This window comes from Musa acuminata, chromosome BXJ3-5 (genome assembly GCF_036884655.1).
Source record: "Musa acuminata AAA Group cultivar baxijiao chromosome BXJ3-5, Cavendish_Baxijiao_AAA, whole genome shotgun sequence".
In the NCBI taxonomy this organism is placed as follows: domain Eukaryota; kingdom Viridiplantae; phylum Streptophyta; class Magnoliopsida; order Zingiberales; family Musaceae; genus Musa; species Musa acuminata.
This window is the reverse complement of record NC_088353.1, coordinates 3,229,742-3,253,439: the sequence shown is the minus strand read 5'-3', so window position 1 is coordinate 3,253,439 and position 23,698 is coordinate 3,229,742. Positions and strand designations below refer to the sequence as shown.

General features: G+C 39.3%; 4 protein-coding genes across 4 annotated transcripts; 2 read left to right on the top strand and 2 right to left on the bottom strand.

The window, feature by feature from the left end:
• The first annotated feature begins 3 nt into the window (after positions 1-3).
• LOC135638301 (serine/threonine-protein kinase VPS15-like) lies at positions 4-5,397 on the top strand. Its single transcript, XM_065151372.1, has 4 exons — positions 4-3,122; positions 3,635-3,882; positions 3,974-4,073; positions 4,953-5,397. The coding sequence occupies exons 1-4, from the start codon at positions 96-98 to the stop codon at positions 5,127-5,129; spliced, it is 3,552 nt and encodes a 1,183-aa protein (XP_065007444.1). The 5' UTR covers positions 4-95; the 3' UTR covers positions 5,130-5,397.
• Positions 5,398-9,235: 3,838 nt separating this feature from the next.
• LOC103983926 (uncharacterized) lies at positions 9,236-13,214 on the top strand. Its single transcript, XM_009401284.3, has 5 exons — positions 9,236-9,892; positions 10,888-10,924; positions 11,579-11,815; positions 11,953-12,000; positions 12,739-13,214. Exons 1-5 carry the CDS (start codon positions 9,588-9,590, stop codon positions 12,997-12,999), a joined length of 888 nt encoding a protein of 295 aa, XP_009399559.2. The 5' UTR covers positions 9,236-9,587; the 3' UTR covers positions 13,000-13,214.
• Positions 13,215-20,166: 6,952 nt separating this feature from the next.
• On the bottom strand, positions 20,167-21,339 carry LOC103983925 (probable CCR4-associated factor 1 homolog 7). The gene has a single exon (XM_009401283.3). The coding sequence runs from the start codon at positions 21,082-21,084 to the stop codon at positions 20,257-20,259; it is 828 nt and encodes a 275-aa protein (XP_009399558.2). The 5' UTR covers positions 21,085-21,339; the 3' UTR covers positions 20,167-20,256.
• Positions 21,340-21,866: 527 nt separating this feature from the next.
• On the bottom strand, positions 21,867-23,654 carry LOC135638735 (CBL-interacting serine/threonine-protein kinase 5-like). The gene has a single exon (XM_065152061.1). It carries the CDS (start codon positions 23,267-23,269, stop codon positions 21,935-21,937), a length of 1,335 nt encoding a protein of 444 aa, XP_065008133.1. The 5' UTR covers positions 23,270-23,654; the 3' UTR covers positions 21,867-21,934.
• Positions 23,655-23,698: the final 44 nt, after the last annotated feature.

Sequence of the window (23,698 nt, the reverse complement as noted above, 5' to 3'; positions counted from 1 at the left end):
TCAGATCATCTGAGGACATTGTTTCTGATCCATCCACTTGTTCAAAATCCACAGATGATGAAGGTTTTCAACATACAGAAGGTGGGAGACAAAGCATGCAATCGGCAAGAGGGAATGAAAGAGGGAAGTTGGAGAAAGTCACAGTTGCTGACCATATACAGCTTGTTGGAGATATTACTTCACTTCTCAAGGATGCAGAAAACATAAGCCGTAAAACACATTCGGATGTAGCACAGAGAAAATCTACATTGATCTCCTCAAATGACTCTGACGCCGCCTGCACTCCATTTTCTAAACAATTTATGCATTTGAAAGAACAGGCTTTAGGTGATTCCAAAGGACATAAGCAGAAAGAAACAATTTTTTTAAGAAAGATCCTTAAAAGTGACTTGGACGCTCTGATGGATGAATATGATAGCCAGACAGATACATATGGCATGCCGTCTTTTCCAGGGTCAGAGTGTAAAGTCAGCTGCGAAGGCATGGTCCTAATTGCATCTTTAGTTTGCTCATGCATAAGAAGTGTAAAGCAACCACAGCTGAGGAGGGCTGGTCTTATTTTACTAAAGACTTCTTCCTCATACATTGATGATGAAGATCGTTTGCAACATGTACTTCCATATGTTATTGTGATGCTCTCTGATCCAGCTGCAATTGTGCGTTGTGCTGCTCTTGAAACATTGTGTGACATTTTGCCTTCAGTCCAAGACTTTCCTCCGAGTGATGCAATGATATTTCCCGAGTATATTCTTCCAATGCTTTCCATGCTTCCTGATGATCCAGAAGAAAGTGTTAGGATATGTTATGCAAGTAACATTTCTAAGATTGCAATGACTGCTTATAGATTCTTGATTCGCTCCGAGCACATATCTGATGGAGTACCTCTTGATAGATCTGGTCTAGTTCAAAAATCGCAATCCCTTCCTATGGAATCACCAAGAAAGAAGCAAGGCCATAAAGTTGATGGTCAGCTTGTGCAGTTGAGAAAATCCATAGCTGAAATTGTGCAGGAATTGGTAATGGGTGCAAAGCAAACTCCAAATATCCGTAGAGCTCTCCTGCAAGATATTGGTCGTCTTTGTTATTTCTTTGGGCAGAGGCATAGTAATGACTTGTTGTTGCCCATCCTACCAGCATTTCTTAATGATCGAGATGAGCAACTTCGAGCAGTTTTTTACGGGCAGATAATTTTTGTCTGCTTTTTTGTCGGTCAAATAAGTGTTGAGGAATACCTTTTGCCCTATATCGAACAGGCGTTGAGCGATGAAATGGAGGCTGTAATTGTGAATGCTTTAGAATGCTTATCCATGTTGTGCAAGAGTGGTTTTCTACAGAAAAGGATGCTTCGTGGGCTGATTGAGAAAGCTTTTCCTTTGTTATGTTATCCAATCCAATGGGTTAGAAGGTCAGCTGTCACTTTTATTGCTGCCAGCAGCGAGAGCTTAGGACCAGTAGATTCCTATGTTTATCTTTTTCCAGTTTTGCGCTCTTTCTTCCACAGAGAGCCAACTTCTTTATCTTCTGAGACATCCCTCCTTTCATGTCTGAAGCCTCCAGTCAGTAAGACGGTATACTATCAAGTTGTGGAGAATGCAAGGAGTCCTTACATGTTGGAAAGACAAAGAAAAATATGGTATTGCAGATCCTCCAATTCAAACCAGTGGGAAACTGTTGAACATACTAGGAAGGTAGCAGGTGATGTAAAATCTATTAAGAGTCCTGTCAAAAGAGAATCCAATGCACAAAGTGGCAAATATGTCAATAGTATTACACAGAATTCGCCTCTACCTATCATTGAAGATGTTGCCATAAGAACAGGGACTCCCTTCCAAAGTACCTCTGGTTCAGTGGACATAAGAGACTCTCTTTCATCTGAAAAATTGCAATTCTCTGGCTTCATCTCCGCGCAAATCACAGCAAGAAATAATTATCTTTGTGATGGGCCTGGTGAAGGCATACCCTTGTATTCTGTTTGTGTGGATAAGCGCACAGCTGGAGTGTCTGTAGGTTCTGAATCTTCAATGAACTGGAATCCTAAAGGGGTTGCTGCTTCATGCATGCCTTGGCTGGAGCCTGTTAACAAGCAGTTTGGCTTATCAAGTTCAGTTCCTCCTAAACTTGTTTCAAGCTCTTTTTTTAACATCAGCAACAATGTCAAGCAAGTCCAAAAGCCAGCACAAGATCCAGAAGCCAGGGACTCTGAGCAATCTGCTTATGTGACCAGCAAGTTCCAGGATATTACTGTTTGTGACACTCTAAAGGGAAGCTCGTCTATGGCTGGAGATGATGCCTCACAGTCTGATTTAGGTGGGTTGTCTGCCTTAGCAAGAGCATCTTCAATTCCTGACACAGAATGGAAGCCTCGTGGAGTTCTTGTTGCACACCTCCAGGAGCACCGTTCTGCTGTGAATGATATAGCCATTTCAAATGACCACACCTTTTTCATAAGTGCATCAGATGATTCCACTGTTAAGATATGGGATACTAGAAAGTTGGAAAAGGACATCTCTTTTCGATCTAGGTTAACTTATTCTCTTGATGGTAGCCGGGCTTTATGTGCAACTATGCTTCGAGGCACTGCACAAGTAGTTCTTGGTGCAAGTGATGGAAGAGTTCACTTGTTTTCTGTGGATTATATATCTAGAGGGTTTGGTAATGTAATTGAAAGGTACTCGGGTGTTGCTGATATCAAGAAGAGAGAAGTTGGTGAAGGCGCGATTCTTAGCCTTCTAAACTGTTCTAGTGCAGATAGCTGCATAAGTCAGACTGTTTTGTTCAGCACCCAGCGTTGTGGGGTCCATCTTTGGGATACAAGGATGAACTCAGAAGCTTGGACATTCAAAGCTGTTCCTGATGAGGGATATGTCTCATCTCTCGTAATGGGTCAATGTGGGAATTGGTTTGTGTCGGGTTCTTCAAGGGGTTTTCTGACACTATGGGATCTCAGGTTCCTTTTGCCTGTTAACTCCTGGCAGTACCCCACTGTATGCCCTGTGGAAAAGTTATGCTTGCTAATTCCACCAGCCAATTCCTCGTCTACTGTCACAAGGCCGTTAGTTTATGTTGCTGCTGGGCATAATGAGGTCTCCCTCTGGAATGCAGAGAATGGAAGTTGCCATCAGGTAATTGAAGAATGCTTCTTTGTACCTTGTGGGTTCCTTATACCTTATGGTATACGAAGGTAAAAAGTTATCTACTTAGGAAGATAACCATGGTGGGTTGCACTGAGACATACTGTAGGAATGTGGGTTATCTAGAGCTATTTTGTACATTTGTTATATGGTTTAGGTTATTTAAGCTTCACTTTTTGTTTAAATGGATCTTTTCTATCTGAATTACAATTTATCTTTTTTTTCTTAATTCTAGTGTTTAATTTTCTCATGTTATAGCTGCTACTTGTTTGATAAGTGTTTCTATTCTTGCTTATGCAAAAAGTTGAAGTTTACTAATTGCAAAAGTAGTTATATTTAGTGTCTTTGAATATTGCAATAAATCATGGGCTCAGGTTTTGTAGGAAGTTGTTTCTTATTTCTGTCCCAACTAGTAATACATTGATTGATTCTTGAAGGTTATGCAAATATAATGCTGATATTTGTGTTTGCCATTATGCATAATATTTTCCAAAATATTGCAGGTGCTGAGAGTAGCTAGTGGTGAGAATGAAGCTGAAACATCCAATGTTACTCGAGCACTGGCAAGGCCTTCTAGCAAACAAAGTTCAAAACCAGATGGGAAACGTGGTACCAGTTCCAAATATAGGACTGATGAGTTGAATGAACCTGCCCCTCGTCTTCAGGGTATCCGCTCATTGCTTCCCTTACCTGGAGGAGACCTGTTAACTGGTGGAACAGACTTGAGGATACGATACTGGGATCATTCTAGGTTATCATTTAAATTCAACATTTATAATAAATGGTTTCACAAAATAAATCTGCCTTTGTGGATTTTTATTTTCCTTTTCATGATCTTGCAGTCCTGATCATAGTTACTGTGTATGCGGTCCATCAACAAAAGGTGTCAGGAATGATGAGTACTACGATATAAGGTCTAGCTTTGGCATACAAGTTGTTCAGGTACAATTTAAGTAACTTTGTTGTATTTCAATTCTTTCCTGGACAATTCTACTACTACTATTTCCATACTAATGTTGTTTAAGCGCTGCATTTCTGGAACTGTTTTAAAGAATTGTGTACTCTCATGAAAGATTCATGGAATCCTGTAGATATCTAGTTCTACTTTGATTTTTTTTCTTCAATTCATGTAGTACTTGTGCGTACTTGAAGATAAGTGAGTGTGATCTTTCATCTAGATTGCTACTTTGATGGGTCATTTGTGCTTATGTTGCATTTGGTGCCGATAGGCTTCTTTTTAAGCATCTGTGTTATAAAAGATTTATCTACTGTATTTTTGACATATCCTCGATTGGATTTTCTAAAAACAATTTAGAGGATCATGTGAACTAACAATGCCACACACATTGTTTCTATCCGGAATCCGATGGGATTGAGTTTATCTCTATAAAGAAAGATCCTAATTCCTATCAATTCATTGACTGAATTTATCTTGTGCTCATTCTGATGAAGGTTAGCTAGCGTTAGACAACTTGCATTTTACACACTATGAGACAGTTCCAAGTATTGAGTTATGCTGATTCACTAGCATCTGACTTGTTCTCTAGGTTTTGTCTACATCCTACATTGATTAGATAGAATATTTACCTGAGAATATTATCATAGAAGGATGTGTAATATACATTGATTATGCATTTTTTCCCAAAGAAGAATCATGTTGGTATCTTAATTAGTATGTACCAACCTGGTGCTCATGCTTGGTTTTAGCATTTTAACTTGTGCTGTTATCGTTCCTGGAGTTGTTACATTCTCTTGTTGTAGAAAATGAGCCAATTAATACGCTTTTGTCGGTACAACTTGGTTGTTTAAAATGTCAAACAGGAGATGAACAAGAGGCCTGCTGCATCCAAGTTGGCCCAGAAGGCACTTCTCTCAATGGCAGCTACCGATTCTGCCGGGTGCCACCGCGACTCAGTGCTTTCATTAGCATCCGCCAAGTTGAGCCAAAGACTACTGATATCCAGTAGCAGAGATGGTGCAATCAAGGTCTGGAAATAAGAACTGGAGAAAAACAATTAGATTGTGAAGATTGCGTTGTACATATGTAGATACATGAATATGGACAATTAGATCTAAAGGCATGTGGATAACCATGTGCCCAAAAAGTTGAAAGTTACTCTTCTTTCGTTCAAAGTGAATTTAGATATGTTTTCGCGGAGTTGCAAGTTTTGGCTTATAATTTAATTGGTCAATTGCTGCATGTACCTGAGTCTGATTACATTAATCTACAAAGGAGTTAATACATCTCTTCGCAGTTGATGGAGTACCTGCTTAATAGTGCTATTGATATTGTTATTAGTGCATCAATATAATTTAGCACCTGTAGAGTGTTTATTCGGGAATAGAGAAAATGAAGATTTTTATATATTTATTCCGTTATAACCATTTGATTATATAAAAGACTATGAATGATTCGACGTTTCTTTTAATAGTTTAGAGTATTGCTTCACTGCTCTTGACATGCATTTTTCTCAATTCTCAATATTCGCCAATATATACTTTTATATTTTTTTATATTTTTTGTCAAACATATTAAGAATTAATTTTATGATTATATATATATATATATATATATATGTATGTATATATATATATATATATATGTATATATATATATATATACGAGATAAGGGATAATTTGATTGATCGAGCGACGTACGAGACTTTCCACGGACCTATGAGTCTTTGGTTCTCATACTCCTCAATCAATTTAAGACTAAATATTTTTTTAAAAATATTTTATATCAACCTAATATTTATAATATTTAAGTATATAGTCATGATTAGATGATTTTTTTTTTCATCAAATATAAAAGAAGAAAAATATCATAACAAAAAAATCTCGTCCGAAAGCAAAGAATTCTCTTCCTCGTGAGATTTTGACTGTGTCGAGTGCGTGATTGAAAGAACAGGGAAGTGCAGATGTCTCATCTCCACCGTCTGAGGTGGCAACAAAAGAGACCATATGGCCCACGCCAATACATATATGATGATGATGTGCAATGGAAGTTGCAAGATGCCATCATATTCATATGCTGGCCCTGTGCTGCTCATCTCTTTCTTTTCTCAGGGCACGCACTTCCACAACCATACCTGTCAATCCATCTATGTTGACCCGTCTCTTTATCCTTTGACCCATCGCCATCCCATTCACAAAGGTGCAGGCAGGGGGAAAAAAGACCTGCCATGGCTGCTCAGAGTTACGGGTGTGCATGACCTGCTTTGAACACTAAAGAGACGAATGATAACAAAACCCAGTTCTCTCTTGACCACATCTCATGTGGAGGAGAGAAATGATTCTGGGGAATGGGGATGATGACCACGTCGTAAGGAAAAGCTGGGTCATAGGACCGGCTTCAACTTTGCCAAAGCTTCTTCTTCCGATCTTTCTCTCTTACGGGGCGCACATTCCTAGACATGGACCATCCACTAGGTTTCTCGTCTCAGTAAAACCACATTGTTGTATGGCTCCGTTAAAGCTATTGAGTTTATCTATATATTCGTACAAATTTGATGATGGTTTTTTGCAGTGAATGGGAAGAATCTATTATGATCTTTAAGCATTCCATTTTATCACTTCAGCAGATGCAACATCTCTATCTGAATCTGATGTAGATAGATGGAACCCATACTCTTATGTCCTCTTCTTGTGAAGTCACCGCAATGCAATGTAGAAATCGTCCATTAGGTTGATGGCCTCTCTCGAACACAGTTGACACCGAAAGAGAGTTTCATCATCTTGATCAGTAAAGCTGGAAATCAAGAGCTGTGCAGATATACGGCAGAAGCAAATGGTTTATTATTGGCTTAAAACCCATTGAGATTGGATGCTATTCGAGTCATAGCAATCAGCGATAACAATGTGACTTCGCTTTTTGTTCTTCTCCATTTCCCTTCCTTTCGTACTCCGATATGTGCACTCGTTACCTCAGCTGCGAAGATCAAGAGATGTGTTTTAGCTCTTTCGAGACATGCGTTACGGTGCATGCGTGCCGCTTTAAACGCTACCAAATGCCACCATGAGCGAAGAAGCTTTTCAAAAGTACTGTGATGCTTTCAAGAACAATCATGAACATGCCCTCAGTTATTCCCTTTGTCATAAAAGAATCACCCCAGCCTTTAGCTTCAACAGGTTTGAATGCTTTCTTGGCTGAGAGAAGGGGACAAACACTTGCATCATCTGCCAAAGACATTAATTTGCTGATGAGAGTGATCTGGTTTTGGGTTTTCAGATATGTCGAAACATGATGTTGGATCTACAACACCGATCTTATTAGTCTGGTTTCTTGTAAGATTACCTACACTCGCTAAGATCTGTCTAAATTGTATTGTGACCTTACTGTTTTATGCGGAGAGTGCTCATTATCTTGGCGAACTTTTAATTGATCGAATGAAATATTATGGTTTCTTTGTTCAGAGAAAAAGGAGGATGATTAGATTGAAAAGAGAACTCGGAGGAACAACCACTTCTTCCTTATCCGCTTGTCACCACCCTACAGAAGAAGGAATTGGGACATCACAATTGGAAAGGGATGCATACCAACTCATCCATACACTCCACATTAAAGAATTTAAAGAATCACATGCACCTGTTTTCACCTCTGAAGAAACTCCATTGGCATCTGATTGATTGCAACTCGTAGCAACTCTTCAATGTCACTGCATATGACATGTGACAATGCATTTGGTTCAAATTGGACCACATCAATGTTAACTACTACTGCTATTCTCCTCTTTGGAGATCAGTCACTTGGTCTTCAAAAGTCACCTAATATTTTTGGATGGCATGAACATTTCTTTAAGCTATGCCTATGATTTTTCAATCTATTGGATAAATGCTCTACCATATATATATATATAATATTTTTGGAGATGTATTCATTGTCTTTCCCATAGTATTATTTAGTTTCTCATATATCTTTTATATGTTTCTTTATCCAACAAATTCATTTTTAATCTTAAGAACTTTTTTTTTCATATGATTGAATGAGTAAGCTTCCAATATCTTAAGAAATATGTTAAAAATAGAACAATAATTGTTGAACATTAATTCATCCACTTTGATAGAAATCTTGAAGATAATCAACATTATTTTAACATTTGAGAGTCTCTCCAACATTTGTAAACTTGTGGGGGTATTTGACAAAAAATGATTGTGAGAGATGTTAGTGAGTCAAAGCCTAATTTTGCTTAATAAAGCCAAAAAAACTAATCTAGTTGAGTTAGGTCTTTTAAGTGTGGATCTTTTTTATTTTTTTTCCTCTCTTTTGGCCCTTAAAAGTTTTCCTAACCCCCAACTCATCATAAAACTTGTGGCAATAATTAATCTTAGCTCTTGGTTTGGACTATGCTAGGAAAAAAATTTAAGCTATCCAAGTCGATAATACATCATGATAACAATTTGAAGCTCAAATTTCAAATTAATCCTGATCATGAATTACTTGTAATTGCACTTCTTAATTGGCTTCATCTTAGCTTGCGTATATGAAAGCATAACGGCGAGGACGAAGGCTTTGTGATGCGATCATCAAGACCGTCCATCCAAGATCTCACGCCTCCCTAGATTTTGTGACTTGAATACGCATCTGCGAATAGAATCTAAGAAGAATCTAGCGAGGTTAGAGGAGCAAATGGAAGTACGTTCCAAAAAAGGCAATGAGCTACCCAGTCCAAACTACCATGAGATCTACACTAAATTACGATGTGATCTGAGGAGGTGGGTGTGTGTGTGTGTGTGTGTGAGTCGGAGATGACGGCCACCAAAAGGTTTGGTGCCCCACGAAGGATGTCTGACCACAAGTCACGACTGACGGATCTTGGAACCTCGTTTGACCCAATCTGAGCCGTCAATCGTACTTTTCTTTGTTCCCTCGTGATTCGTGCAGTGGCCTTTTTGTGTTCATCAGATGACAGGGAAATCCTGGATTCTGAGTTGCTCCAGCTCATCAAAAAACTAATCTTTCATCAGATTTATCTCTGCTTCTCTTAATGCCTCTCGATTCGTTTCAACTCCCTCCCTCTCTCTCTCTCTCTCTCTCTCTCTCTTTCTCTCTCTCTACATCGCCACCTTCCATTCTTATAGATCGTGTATGCGTCCAAGAACACGATTAACAAACAACAAACACAAACCGCCCTCTGCCACCTGGTTTGGTTTCCTCCTCCCCCTCTCTCTCTTCCTTTTCTCCTCTGTCTCTCTCTCTCTCTCTCTGTCTCTCTCTGTTTCACAAATTGCCATCAAAAACAGCACCAAAAGAAGAAGAAAAAGGGGAGGAATAGAAGAAGGACGTTGTGGGATAGAGAGGAAGAGGAAGGAAGAAGAAGAAGAAGGAGAAGAAGAAGAGGAGAGGTTGGGAAAGGAAATGAAGACAGAGGAGGAGGTAGGGAGCTGAGAGGAGAGGATAGTGCCATTAATTTGGCGAAAGGTGGGATCTTTGGGGCGTTTGGGGAGGAGGCGAGATGGGGAACGTGACGTCGTCGGTGGCGGCACGGTTTGCGTTCTTTCCGCCGGAGCCGGCTACGTACGAGGTGTTCCGGGAGGGGGGAGCGGAGGGGCGGCTGTGCCTGTCGGGATTGTCGCCGGAGAGGAACGTGGCGGTACACCTGGTAGAGACCAAGGTCGGGAACCGGGTGGTGGCCACCTTCTGGCGCCACCCCTTGGCCCGCTTCACCCTCCTTTACTCCCACGGCAATGCGGCTGACCTCGGCCAGATGCTCGACCTGTTCTTCGAGCTCCGCGCTCATCTCCGGGTCAACATCATGAGGTAGAGCACACAGAAGCTTCTCTGTCTACCATTGCCTTTCTCTTCCCCTGTCCTCTTCTCTTCCGTTCCCATTCCCTTTCTCATTCCTCAGTTCGCAAGATTGGATCTTTTGTGCAAAAGATGGGTTCTTTTGAATAAGCTTGGTTCCTAGATTTAGATTTTGGAGGCGAAACATTGGTTGGTCTTGGTAATTGATTAGGACCTTAGGGATTTTGAATGAAAAAAGGGGTTAATTTTGATGTTTATATCCCCTAGGTTTCTGAGAGAGAATCCAAGGTTGTGCCTGCTTAATCTCTGTTCTTCTTCGCTTCATATGATCCATCTCTTGCTTCCATGGTTGTCAAGAACATTGGAGATTAGGCTTCTAAACATATTTCTGCTTCCCTCTAATGTTATATGTGGCTTCAGATGGATTCCTCTGCTAACCATCCGTAACTTGTTACAAGTAGATATGAAACGTGAGGTGCTGAGCCCTGTGCATGTAATATTTTATTGTACTCGAAGAGCTTTTTGTATGTGTATGACAGCAACAAAAGGATTGCTCTAGGGATGCTGAGATAATGGTCACAGAAGTAGGCAGAATTGATTCCTTTTCTCCAGTTTGATGATCCATTTAGTTTAATATTTCTGTCGGACATGTTTTGTACGAAAATTGCTTTATTTATGTTTTTGATGGGTCGGGAGAACTATGATGATCTCTGATTGTTGGAGTACGAGTTTATGAGAATACAAGTTCATGTCTTGCGAAGATCCATATAGCTGACCCGACATAGTTGGGCCATTATGGCTGATTGTTGTTATTATTTTATTGTTGCTTTTGTTCCCCACTCCAACCTCAAGGATGCAATGTGCAGATCTGTTTAGTATTAAGATGTTTTGATGTTCAAATTGGATAGTGTGACAAATATTTTATTACTTTAAAATGAAATCAGAAATTGCTTTTCGATGGAAAACGCAGTCAGAACTAATTACTGACCCTATGTTCTGTTTTGCAGTTATGATTACTCAGGTTATGGAGCATCGACAGGGAAGGTAAACATTTGCAAACATGTTCTTGTTCTCTTCCTCCTGCCTTCTCTACTTGTTTTGTATGCTTTGTAGTTGTATGATAGTATGACAACAAAGTTATATGCTGTGCTTGAGATAGCTAAATCAGTTGAATTAAATAGATGATTCTCCTTCAAGGAAGCAAGCAAACATCACACATGATGGGCCATAAAATAGTGATAGTAAATAGCAGTAGCAATTCCACAAACAAAACTGCTATCTAGCAAGGGTGAATACCTTGAAGTTTTTCATGGGCGACACACTCTCCAGCAAACTTGATGTGTGTGCCCATAAGTTTCAGGGGTGATTTACACCTGCAAGATAGTAGTATGCAGCAAAAATATTTACCCTCTTAGGTGCTTAGAATTGACTGCTTGAATAAGGAATGAGTTACATCCGATCTATGTGAAGGTGATATGTTGCATGAGTTATGTTGGAATCACAATCTAAGTCTACACATGCTTCCTCAAGAACTCTGTGATAATAAAGATTGACAGCAACAGCCACAAGTACCTCTCTATGTCATAAGATATGTTCTCAATAAACTAAAGTTTGTCATCAGAAGCATGCATCGTAGCCTACTTCTCACTTCTGACTGTGTGTATTGTTTTCCTTGTTACTCGTCATCCTGCCCAAAAGCCATCTGAGTTCAACACGTACTATGACATAGAAGCAGTGTACGATTGTTTGAAGAAAGAGTATGGGATAAAACAAGAAGATCTCATTTTGTATGGCCAGTCTGTTGGTAGCGGACCGACGTTGCACCTGGCTGCACGATTACAGAAACTGCGAGGCGTTGTCCTCCATAGTGCAATCCTGTCAGGCATACGAGTCCTATATCCTGTGAAACTGACATTCTGGTTTGATATTTTCAAGGTATGTTGGGAATTCATCGCTATTCGATTATTTCTCTGCTTTATTTGTTCATATTCATGTTCATACTATTGCTTTTCCTGTAATTTTTTGATGCGTTCTTTAATTATTACTGTGAAACATGGGCTTTTTGTCTGCAGAACATTGACAAAATTCGACAAGTAAACTGCCCAGTTCTCGTTATACATGTAAGCATTTTTCATCAGCCAGTTCATTAATTTGATTTTATTTGATTAACCAGGTACTGCAATACTACATTGCATGTTGGTTTGATTATCCTATAAACTCATCAGTTTTGCAAATTAGCACTAGAAATTCCCAAGTGCATTGCCATCGTATAATATGATTAGTACGTCCAACTTTGTCATCTCATCATCTCCTGAACCTTGTTTGCAGCAAAATTAGAAAGCTCAACTAAAAGACTTGGTGACATTCTATAAGCAGCTGCCAATCTGAGATCAACCTTTTCAAAAATAGTTTGGTTGAATAGACTTCCAAAATTAGGAAAGAAAAGGACCTGTCCTGATCCCGAAACACTTAGCTGGCAAATATAAAATGTTTATTGTATCGGTTACCTTCCACAGGGCATGTCATGTGCATGCTAGTTAATTTTTTCTCTGCTGACCGCTGGTACCTGCTTTAATTTTATTCTGGAGTTGGAAGCTTTCCATGCTTAAAATAAGTCCAAAGTATCATTTAAATGCCAAAGTAGACTTTCTCTAGGAGCATTCAAGTTTCTTACATTGACATTCTTTTGTGGTGTTCCTGAAACTATTGAACATGAACCATGTGTATATTGTTTCAAATCTTTCAATCCACCCATTTCATTGATGTTCATGATCCATGTTATATAAAAAATAAGGACTTCAATTCTAGAAGTACACCACTATCACATGAGGTCTTAATCATGTGCCATTTGTTTGTAGGGAACTGCTGATGATATCGTCGACTGGACTCATGGGAAACGCTTGTGGGAATTATCCAAAGAGAAGTATGATCCATTATGGATCAAGGGAGGTGGTCACTGCAACTTAGAGTCGTATCCCCAATATATCCGGCACCTGCGCAGATTTATCAATGCAATGGAGAAACTTTCTGTCGCAAAACAGACGACGCAAAGCAGTCTGCCCACATCAACCATCACAGAGGTGAAACACAACAAGTGCTTGAGATTTGGCAAGCGATAGCTGTTCCGACGGCTCAGTAAGAACATGTTCTACCAAGAAAGCGTTAACATAGTGCAGTACAGAATACTAATCTTTAGGAGATCCTGTAGCAATCCATGTCCTCTGGGATCAAGTATGTGGTCATGAATCGAATGAATTATTTGTTTGAGTTGCCAGATTGATGGCTCATGTAAACACCTTCCACTTCCAAAGCAAAATATATGGTTTGTTTCTTAGATCTTTCCCACGATGTTCTCCCTTTGATGCTGTAATTTTGTTAGTAGATTTTGTTTTGAAGATTATCTAACCCACCGCAGTCCATCGAATCACCTGTGCATTGTGCAATGCAGCAAGACCGGTAAACTAAGGATTCCAAGCCTTCCAAAATCAATAAATGAGGAACATATTATCACAGGAAACAAGTATACTATCATAAATGTCATAAACACAATAAATGACACAAAATCAATAAGTGACACAAACCTTGTAAAATCAATGAAAGACGAGAAAAAGCATACTATCATAATGGTATTTGAAATCAGATGCTTTCGGTCGACAAAATTCTACAGAGGAGCAATCAATTACATGATATTCCAAGAGAGAAATCTCAAGTGAGCTCGGTCCCAACCACCAACCTGCGTAGCTTCTAAAATATCATTGGGAGGAGAAAAGTGGCGGATGACAGAGATTGAGAGTTCCCATCTTCTATGCTAGACTGCAACTACAACTACAACCACAACCACGAGCTGCCTGATCCATTAGCTAGAAATCTGTTTCCCAGAAGACACAAATACATTTAAGTTCCCATCTTCTATGCTAGACTGCAACCACAAAGTCTTTCCCAGTTCATCTGGAACAACCACATGCATGCAAGCTTGTTTTCCATTCTCAAGATTTTTGCAATCCACTTGGCACCATGGTCAGTGCACATTTTGACAAACGGAAAACACTATACGTAAGTCTTATAAATATAAAATTAATGATTATACTATTATTACATAGAAAATTTTAAAATAAAAATTTAAAATCAAATAAAGATAGATCTATGTTGATCTGTAAAGAAAGTTAGACTCATCGTTCTATTATCCTTGATCTCTTAATAATATCACGTCATATATTCGGATTGAGTGTCTAGAAGATCCTATCGATTTATAGACGAGAGCAAAAGGTCTAGAATAAATAACTAGAAAAGTTACACATATCACAGTCATCTCATCAAGTAATCCTATTATAATTGGATTTTCTTTCTGTTAACCGATAATCATAATCAAAATCTAATCATATCTATAATATATCTTATCTAATTAAATAGTGTCACATAATCTAACATTCTCTTACTCGACCCATTAATTTATAAGATATACAAAATAAAATCAAAATAACTAAAATAAAAATTTATTTAAAATAATCTTACTTAATTATATTTTAAAACGTTTATAAAATAATTTATATATATTCATAAATTTTATAAAATAAGTTAATAAGTCCAATAAATATAATAATATCACATAAAGTTTGATTACCAATAATATCATATTTCCTTTTATGTATGATAATACTATTAGTTCTTCCTAATACTGTCTAAAATAACCCTTATAATATATATATATATATATATATATATATATATATATGATAGTAGCAATAAATAATTTAATTATGTAAATAAAAATATTAATTATAATATCCTCTCAAATATGGAATTTTAAGTTCTTAATTGATATTAATTATTTCTGAATTTTTTTCTAACCATCAAGTACTTTTTACTATAATATGTAAAACTACTAAAGTAGTTGTAGAAAAAAATTACTGTGATATATCACAAAATATCTTCAATTACTTGACAATTAAGAATAACCACATCAAGTCCTGAGATAAAATTTTATAATCATAAAACTTGTTAAATAGTCTTAAAAAATGCCACAAATCAGGTTTTATAGTTGATAACGTAATAATACATTACTTTATTTTTTCCTTGTAAATTGCCCTTTCAACTAACAAATATAAAATATAAAGTAAACTTTCTACTATTAAAATAATTAATAGAATCAACATATCATAATACTATATTTTAAAATTAATTAAATTTCATATATGTGAGGATATAATCTTTCATCCCTTCTAGATATCTTATTATTTTCTTTGTAGCTTTTTAGTGTTTCATGTCTAATAACTCTAATATATACCTAGTATTTCGATTACAAAATTGATATTTGATTTGATATAGGCTTGAGCATATAATAAATTTTCAACTATGTATACATAATAAATAGTTTTTTATTTGATTTTTTTGAAAAGTTTACTTTTGTCATTTGTTAAATAAAAATTGTATGCTAAATCTCTTCAAAACTCGATCAATATTTTTTTTTTGAGATAGTCCTAACAATCCTTGAGATTTATTCATGAATATTTTAATACCAATAACATAAGATAACTTATTCATATCAAATATCTTAAAATTTTTAGTGAGAAATTTTTTAGTTCGATATAATAAACCAATATTATTACTAGCAAATAAAATATTATTCATATACAAGACCAATACAACAAGCTTACTCCCACTAATATTTAGATATAAATACTAATCAATAATATATTTTTTTAAATATAAAAAAATAATGATTTCAAGAAACTTTATATACCATTGTCTAGAAGCTTATTTATGATCATAAATGAATTTCCTAAATTTTCATATCAAATTTTATATATATATTTTTTATTTTCTCTTTAAATTGTTTAGGTTAATCTAGATAAATCTAGATCCTTATTTTCTCAAAATCATAATGAACTACTAATGTCATGATAATTCTTAATGAGTTTATTTAAAATTTTAAAGAAAAAAATCTCATTATAATTGATATATTCCTTATGAGTAAAACTTTTAACCATAAAGTCTGACCATTATATTGTTTGATATTACTCTTTAAGTCACACTTTGTCTTAAAAGATCTATTTGCAACCGGCTCTTTGTCTTATAATTATTAGATAATTCAACGAGTTCTCTTTTTAGTCCATTGATTTCAATTATTCTTCTTTTATTACATGTATCATTTTTTAAAATCGTTATATTTTATAACTTATGAAAACAACGAGAGATACTTTTGATTCCTATATTATAATATAATTCTTATAGATATATCATATAATAATAAAAAAATGATAGGTCTCCTTTCCCTTTAAATCTTCTTAAAATTGCTAGTTGTGGCTATTTTATAAAATTATTAGCAACAATATCAGCATTATAAGAGTTCATCAATATTATTTTGTTATTCACTCGTCAATTCTTTTAGTGATTTGAGGAACAACAATCTTTCGAATATAAAATAATAAAGAAATATCAATATGTATTTTCTTAATATCAAGATTAAATTTTAAAATTTATATTCCCACTTATTCATAATTTTCTAGGAATCGTGCATATTTAACCATCCTCATATTATGTTTAGAATAATAAAGTATATAACCTTTTGGATCTTTTTGGATAAATAATAAAATACCCAAAAATAGTCATTGAATTATTTTTTTTCATGTGAATTGAAGACTTTTATCTCCATAATGCAATCCTAAATATTGTAAATGTCTTAAGTTGGGTTTCTTACCGATCTATATAAATTAATAAAATTAAATTACTAGGAATCATATTCAAGATATATATAATTATCTTTAGAGATTTTTTAACATTGATTCGGATATAAAAGAATAACTTATCATATTCCTAACTATATCCATACGAGTACAATTTCACCTTTTAACAATTACATTATACTATGACACTTGTGATAAAACATACTGATCGCAAATACTTCGCTTTTATTGGAATCTAATAGAAGAATTAGAATTATGATTGAGTTGATCATAACTATCATAAAATTTATCACATATATTAGATCTGATAATTTTAACTTTTCTATCTAATTATCTCTTGATTTTATTTATGTACACATAAGGGCGTCAATAGTTTGAGACTTTATATGAATTAGATATATATATATATATATTTATAATTTGTATTACGTATCAAGTGTTTGTTGAAATGACTACTTGTGAGATCTTAAGTAAAATGTTTTCTCTAACCCGTTTTCTCTTTTGCAGGTTCTTTAGGGATCATAAGAGATTTCAGGGAGGTTGACCTTTCATAGATAGATATACAAAGGTGCCGCATGACTTAGGTAAAACTAGCTATGTCTATGACAGACTGGCGACCACACCATCGCCACGCTGTCATGCCCACACGCGATTGTGCACCGACTGACAACCACATTATCATCATGTTGTGCTATGCCATCGTGTCCACTTGCTACTATGCACATGCGCCTCCCAATGACCCATGCTTCCACCCACATGTAGCTGTTCCCACGTTTCCACGTCTATAGTTGTTGGTAAGGACACAATTGTAGCCGTCGAGCTTAGTAGCACTGTTGCAATAGTTGGGAATCGCATCATTGTTGTAGCTGTCATGGTAGCAATACTACTGCAACTACTTACGACCATAGCAACTCGACTACTACTTACAACCAATGCAATAGTTGGGAATCGCAATATTGTTGTAGTTGTCATGGTAGCAACACTACTACAACTACTTACAACCATAGCAACTCTACTGCAACTACTTACAACCAATGCAATAGTTGGGAATCGCATCATTGTTGTAGTTGTCATGGTAGCAACACTACTACAACTACTTACAACCATAGCAACTCTACTACAACTACTTACAACCAATGCAATAGTTGGGAATCGCATCATTGTTGTAGTTGTCATGGTAGCAACACTACTACAACTACTTACGATCAAGATAGGCTGGCCTGAGACCGCTTATGACTATCGTACACTACGACACTTTTGTTGTTATACAATAGCGCACTTGTATGCAATCGTTGCTCACGATTGGGTTGATGACCACGAACGACCATCACCCTCAACAATATTGGATCTCTAAGATACACTTAAACTAGACGAAGACCTATAATCGAATTAAACTGAAGACCGATGAAATAATCAAAATGAATTTATAAGAACTTTGATAAAGCTATAAGATACACGGCTGTGGCAACACTGCAATTTAACTAGACGGAAACCTATAATCGTCCAAGCATTAAATTATCAGTTGTCATTCGTCAGTAGGTGACACATCAGTTTCCTCCAGCAGAAAAGGCAAAAAAGGAAACAAAGAAAATATCAAAAAAAAGATAATTTTCATCCTTTTACTCGTAACCTACATAATTTTCAACTTATTTGTACCGGATTATTCACATGAAGCAAACAAACTAGCATAGCTTAAGGTCCAATAATGGCCAGCATATCTTTAAGCTGCTTTGCAAGTAGTATGCCCTAGATAAGACCATCAGAAGGTGTTTTGCACTCAGTAACACCACATTCACCAACAATCACAAATCACAATTATATAGCAACACGATTCAGGTGCTACTAAAACAGAGAGAGATTATTACCCATTGATCTTTTTTGGTAGATGATGTAGTTATCCTGTCATTGCCCTCTTTCTCATTAAACTCTATCTAATCACTCTAGTTTTCCCTATTCCCACATATTAACTTGGTATGGACAAAAGTTCTCCACTTAACCAAAATTCTTTTGTTATCTGCATTTTACTCGTAACAGAAAGCTCTCCTCTGCTGCGCTTCCATTACAGCAGCACAAAATCTGTTTGTTTTGAGATGGATGGATGATTATGGTAGCATGTCTAGCAGCAATACACATAAGATGATAATATAGGCAAGAATGGAAAGGTTCCAGCACTATGCATTTGCCTCGGGGGTTTCAAATGATGACCTATATCTTGCAGTTGCAGTTCATAAAATGCCATTCCACAAGTTTAATACATTGAAGCAAACCTCACATGGAGACATACCAACCATCAGTGGTAACCACAATGAGATGTCATTCTACTTAAGTTGCTCCTAAAACCAGCATCCTCTGGATGTCTGTGGTTTGTTTTGCCTCTAATTCATTTTTCATTCTACAAATTTTAACACAAGTTCAATAATATAAAATCATGGTATACATTCAATCAACCAACCTAGATGGATAATTGTGACCCCTCTTATCTGGATCCATCTCACATCACAATGACAACCTCTAACACCAATAGTTAGTTTAGACAATTAATTTCTGCAACAGGATTTCAGCTACAAGAAACTTCCAAATACTGCTCTAAAAATGTACAAAAGAAAGAAACAGCCATTGTTAATGATGATGGAGCATTTTTGACACATTGCAAATGAAGGAAGCCCACCAAAACAAATTGTTGCAATCAACATGACAACATATAGTGTTAAAAGGTGGTAAGCCAGCAGGAATACCAATAGATACATTCCAAATTTAATAAGGCAAGCCAAATAACTAACAAGCAGTTGTCAATATCTTTCTGATTGACTAAACAAGACTAGCTCAATCCGCTTCTGATAATATACACTATACAGAAGACATAAAAGAGAAGACTACTTTATAAGCATCCATACATGAACAGGTGCAAATTCAAGTCTTAGCTAACATAAATACAATTGAACTCCCACAAGGGAAAAGCTACCCTCTGATCTTCTCAAAAGAACATAAGGGAAAACAACAAGGTCTTAAGTAGGAAGCAATGCTCTTCTGTATAGCATAAAAAAGTGCATGCAGAAGGCCTGGAATTAGAGTTCAGATATATTTTAGGATGACACGAGCACTTCATCAAACCTACATGATGCTATTAACCTTAAGCACATCCCACCATTGAGAACCTCCAAAATTTCTGAAATGAGAAGACACTGAGATGAACGGGATCAACATGCTCAGTGATATCAAGTTACCCATAAGGTATCAACTGAAAGGTCAATTATTGCTTCTCTAGTTTCTTTCCGCAGCAGCTTTAGACATGCACAAGGAAATAAAATACCTTACAAGCTTTACAAAAGGAGCTATATTAAGAGGAAGAGGAAAGAAACAACTATAACTTATCTTGAATCTATAAACTGCATTGGTTGTGTAACTTCAACGAGAAATCGATGCATACCTAGAAATAGTTTCCCTTTGGCCGGTCCCATTGAAGAGGACACTATCCCATGTCATTGGCAGGACACCCATGCGTAATGTTTAGGAAATTTAGTTAGAGCAGTTTAGACTATTCAAATTTGCACAAAATGGATGCTTAGAATACTAAGAATCTACATCCCAATGCACAACAAGATATAAGGTAATTATGAGAGATCAAGGCTTCTGTATGCCAGCAGAGGAGCCTTTTTAATAATTCACTTTTTATTTTCCTTGCTTTTTCTTGGCTCAATGAGCAGTCTGTCCATTCTCAACACTCAGCCCATATAACACGCCTGCATATCTCTCAGTAGAGCCACTAAAGAAAGATTCTTTCAACTTCCTGAAAGCACACGACGTGAGCAGGCTGTCGGAACCAGCCTGGTGGCAGATCCCGACCCTCTCAACATCAAGCAGCTCGGCGAGCTTGTTGAGCCCCCCATGGAGGCTGTTGCAGAACTTCATGAGATGCTTGATGTCGTACACGGTCGGGAAGTATATCCTGATGAGATTGAAGAAGCCGGCCTGGGTGTCGGGGAGGTTCTGGCAAGTGAGCACCTTAAGAAGGTAGCCGAAGTCATACCCGCTGTGGAAGGTGACCCAGTAGATGGAGTCATTGAGCACGATACCCGACGACATGAGGAGCTCGCCGAAGCGGTGGGCGTCGATCCCTTTGTCGTTGTTCTTCTTGAAGTCGATGCCGCTCTGGCGGAGGAGCTCGATGGAGTCTGTCGCGAAGACGTCCAACTGCATGTCGAATTCGCGGAAGTTGAATTGCCATACGCAGCCGCGGTCGGTGCCGCAGGTGGGGAGGTTGCCGAGCTCGTCGGAGAAGGTGAGGCCGAGCTGGATCAGCTTAAGCATGTCGACGTTGGCCTTGAGGGTGGCATAGTTAAAGTCGGAACTGGTCCGGAAGCATCCCAAGGGTCGGCACACGATGCCGGGGAACTCCGTGTCCATGGCGACGTAGGGGAAATCATCCACGATCTCGCGGATCAGGGCAAACTCCGCCTCCAGGTTGTCGCTCCACACCTCGCGAATCTCGACAGTCTCGCTCTTGGGAAGGATCGACGACATCGCACCAACATCAATCAAGATTAAGAACCCCAATAGATCGATCTAGATAGGACGCGGAGAGGGGATTTAGGGTTTGAGGGATCGGATCAGAGGACGAAGAAGGGATCGTATTCGTGGGATCAAAGGGGAGGGGCGGGGAAAGCGCGGGCGGTGGTGACTAAGGACGCGGCATCAGCCGGCCCTCAAAGAGGTCCGATCATGGAGATGGCGGAGGAGGAGGCAACGAAGGGAAGAGGAGGAGAAAGAAAAGGAAAGAGATGAGGGCGAAATAGTGTGGCGTCACGCGTTTCTGGTGCACCGCTAGCAGCGGTTAAGCCCGGGTAGGAGAGGCTGCATGGCGAACTCTGGTTGGTGAGACGAGGAGGGTCCTCTCCGGCGCAGTTTGCGGCCCGGGTTCACGTTGCGGGTCGGGTCTTCTCTGCTCCATGGGAGTGCATCGCGTTGGGTCCCGGCTGGAGTCCAGGGGGCCCACTTGGTGGGTCTGTTATTTGTCGGTTTTCTTGTGTCATTAAGTAATCGGAATGACTTTGATTAGTTTATTATCCTTAATTAAATTACAGACATTCAGAGTTTATTTCAGTAAAAAAATTTACCTTCCAATTCTTTAATTGAACACCTTTTCACTTTGATCATCAAAAGTTTTTACTTTACAAAGTTATTTTATCATCAGTTGTTCTCGTAAAAATATTATTATAGCTAATAAAAATCATTTTAAAAAAATATTTAGTACAAGAAAATATATATATAATAAGATAAAAAATCATAGAATTACCGCCTCAGCATTTTCATGAATTCTTTTTCTTCCCCATTTTTACACAGAGCTAAAACGACAGTTATTTGCATGGAAGAATTAGAAGGAGACGTCGCCGTTGGTTGCGCCGCCGACGGAGGCTGTGTCATCGCCCTGCCACGTCCAAACGATGTCTTTTAGCCCCGGCCGCACGCCCTCGTTGCAGAACTTGGCGTACTCCAAGGTGTCCCCCGAAGTCTTGGCAAACTCAACTACTGCTATTCCCGCCGCCACCTCGAACACCTCCGCGGCTACTGCCAGCCGCCCCTTCCGCCCCTCCGCCTTCCCCTCCATCTTCACCTTGTACGACTTGGTTCGCTGCACGCCGAACCCGAGGGCTCGCCCTACTCCCTCCAGCCGCTCCACGATCGCCGACGCGGGCGACCGCGATGTGAACACCGTCCCCGCCTTCCGCTGGCTCTCGAATAGGCTCGAGAGATTGAAGCCCGAGGACATGGAGGAGATGAGCTCGAACGCGTTGTAGAATCTCGGAGTCCTTGGGTTGTCCTCCTCCTCTTCCTCTGGCGCCTTTGGCGGTGGCGGAGGGATTTGGATCGGAGCCGGGCGCCGAGGCCCTTTCTTGAACCACGGGTGCTGCATTACTGCCGTGATGGAGATGCGCTTCTCGGGGTCGACGACGAGGAGGCGGGAGACGAGGCGGCGGGCTTCTCTGGAGAACCACGGCGGGATTCGGTACTCCGCCTTGAACACCTTGCAGTACATCGCCGTCAAGCTCTCGTCTTGGAAGGGGAGGTACCCAGAGAGTAGGGCGAAAAGGATGACGCCGCAGGACCAGAGATCGGCCTTTGCGCCGTCGTAGCCGCGGTGGCGAAGAATCTCCGGCGCGACGTAGGCGGGGGTTCCGCACTGGGTGTGGAGGAGGCCGTCGTGGCGGAGCTGCTCGGGGAGCGCTGAGAGGCCGAAATCGGAGACCTTGAGGTCGCCGTGCCCGTCGAGTAGGAGGTTCTCGGGCTTGAGGTCGCGGTGGTAGACACCGCGGCTGTGGCAGAAGTCGACGGCGGAGATAAGCTGATGGAAGTAGCGGCGGGCCAGGTCCTCAGGCAGGCGGCCACGGGCGACGCGGGCGAGTAGCTCGCCGCCACGGACGTACTCCATGACGAAGAAGATGCGCGACCTGGTGGCCATCACCTCCCGAAGCTCCACCACATTGGGGTGGCGGACCATGCGCATCACCGCGATCTCCCGCTGAATCTGCTCCATCATTCCGGCTTCCCTGCTTACCCGCTCTTTGTCGATCACCTTGATGGCAACGCTCTCGCCAGAGCTGATCTCGCGGCCGTAGTACACCTTCGCGAACGTGCCCTTTCCCAGCACGCGCCCCATCTCGTACTTCCCGAACACCAGCTTCTGCGCCCCTTCCCCCTCCTTTCCCATTCCCGTCGTCCACCTCACCTCTCCTTCCTCTCGGCTGTTCTACTCTGCTCCGACTCGAAGGCGAGGAGGGGACACAACCATGTCGAAGAAAGTCGCGACCTTTGCCATTGCTCCCATCACGTCGCCTCTGTCGACATTTAAAGCAACAAAAGTTGGCATTGCCCACGCGCCGAAATGGTGCGAAATGGGGCCTGCTTCTTCTCCTTCTGCCGCCGCCGCTTCTTCTCCCTCGTCCTTAGTTTCCACATTGCACAAAGATGGATTCTTTTGCCGACTTCTTAGTCCTATTCCCCTCCTCCTGTCACCGTACTCGAATCAAACTGTCGGGAGAAGGTTAGTACGCTCCCAGTGAGCAGAGGGAAGGGAGATGGCTCATCAGCTGCTGTGCTACTCTCGTTTTCTCGACTCCGAGAGAGAGAGAGAGAGAGA

Bases quoted from the DNA above. Each gene is read 5' to 3' on its own strand.
- LOC135638301 (XM_065151372.1), top strand. From the start codon at position 96: ATGCAATCGGCAAGAGGGAATGAAAGAGGGAAGTTGGAGAAAGTCACA. The intron at 3,123-3,634 runs GTAATTGAAGAA...AAAATATTGCAG, and splicing joins AGAATGGAAGTTGCCATCAG to GTGCTGAGAGTAGCTAGTGG. The intron at 3,883-3,973 runs GTTATCATTTAA...ATGATCTTGCAG, and splicing joins CGATACTGGGATCATTCTAG to TCCTGATCATAGTTACTGTG.
- LOC103983926 (XM_009401284.3), top strand. From the start codon at position 9,588: ATGGGGAACGTGACGTCGTCGGTGGCGGCACGGTTTGCGTTCTTTCCG. The intron at 9,893-10,887 runs GTAGAGCACACA...TCTGTTTTGCAG, and splicing joins CTCCGGGTCAACATCATGAG to TTATGATTACTCAGGTTATG. The intron at 10,925-11,578 runs GTAAACATTTGC...CCTGCCCAAAAG, and splicing joins ATGGAGCATCGACAGGGAAG to CCATCTGAGTTCAACACGTA.
- LOC103983925 (XM_009401283.3), bottom strand. From the start codon at position 21,084: ATGTCGTCGATCCTTCCCAAGAGCGAGACTGTCGAGATTCGCGAGGTG.
- LOC135638735 (XM_065152061.1), bottom strand. From the start codon at position 23,269: ATGGGAAAGGAGGGGGAAGGGGCGCAGAAGCTGGTGTTCGGGAAGTAC.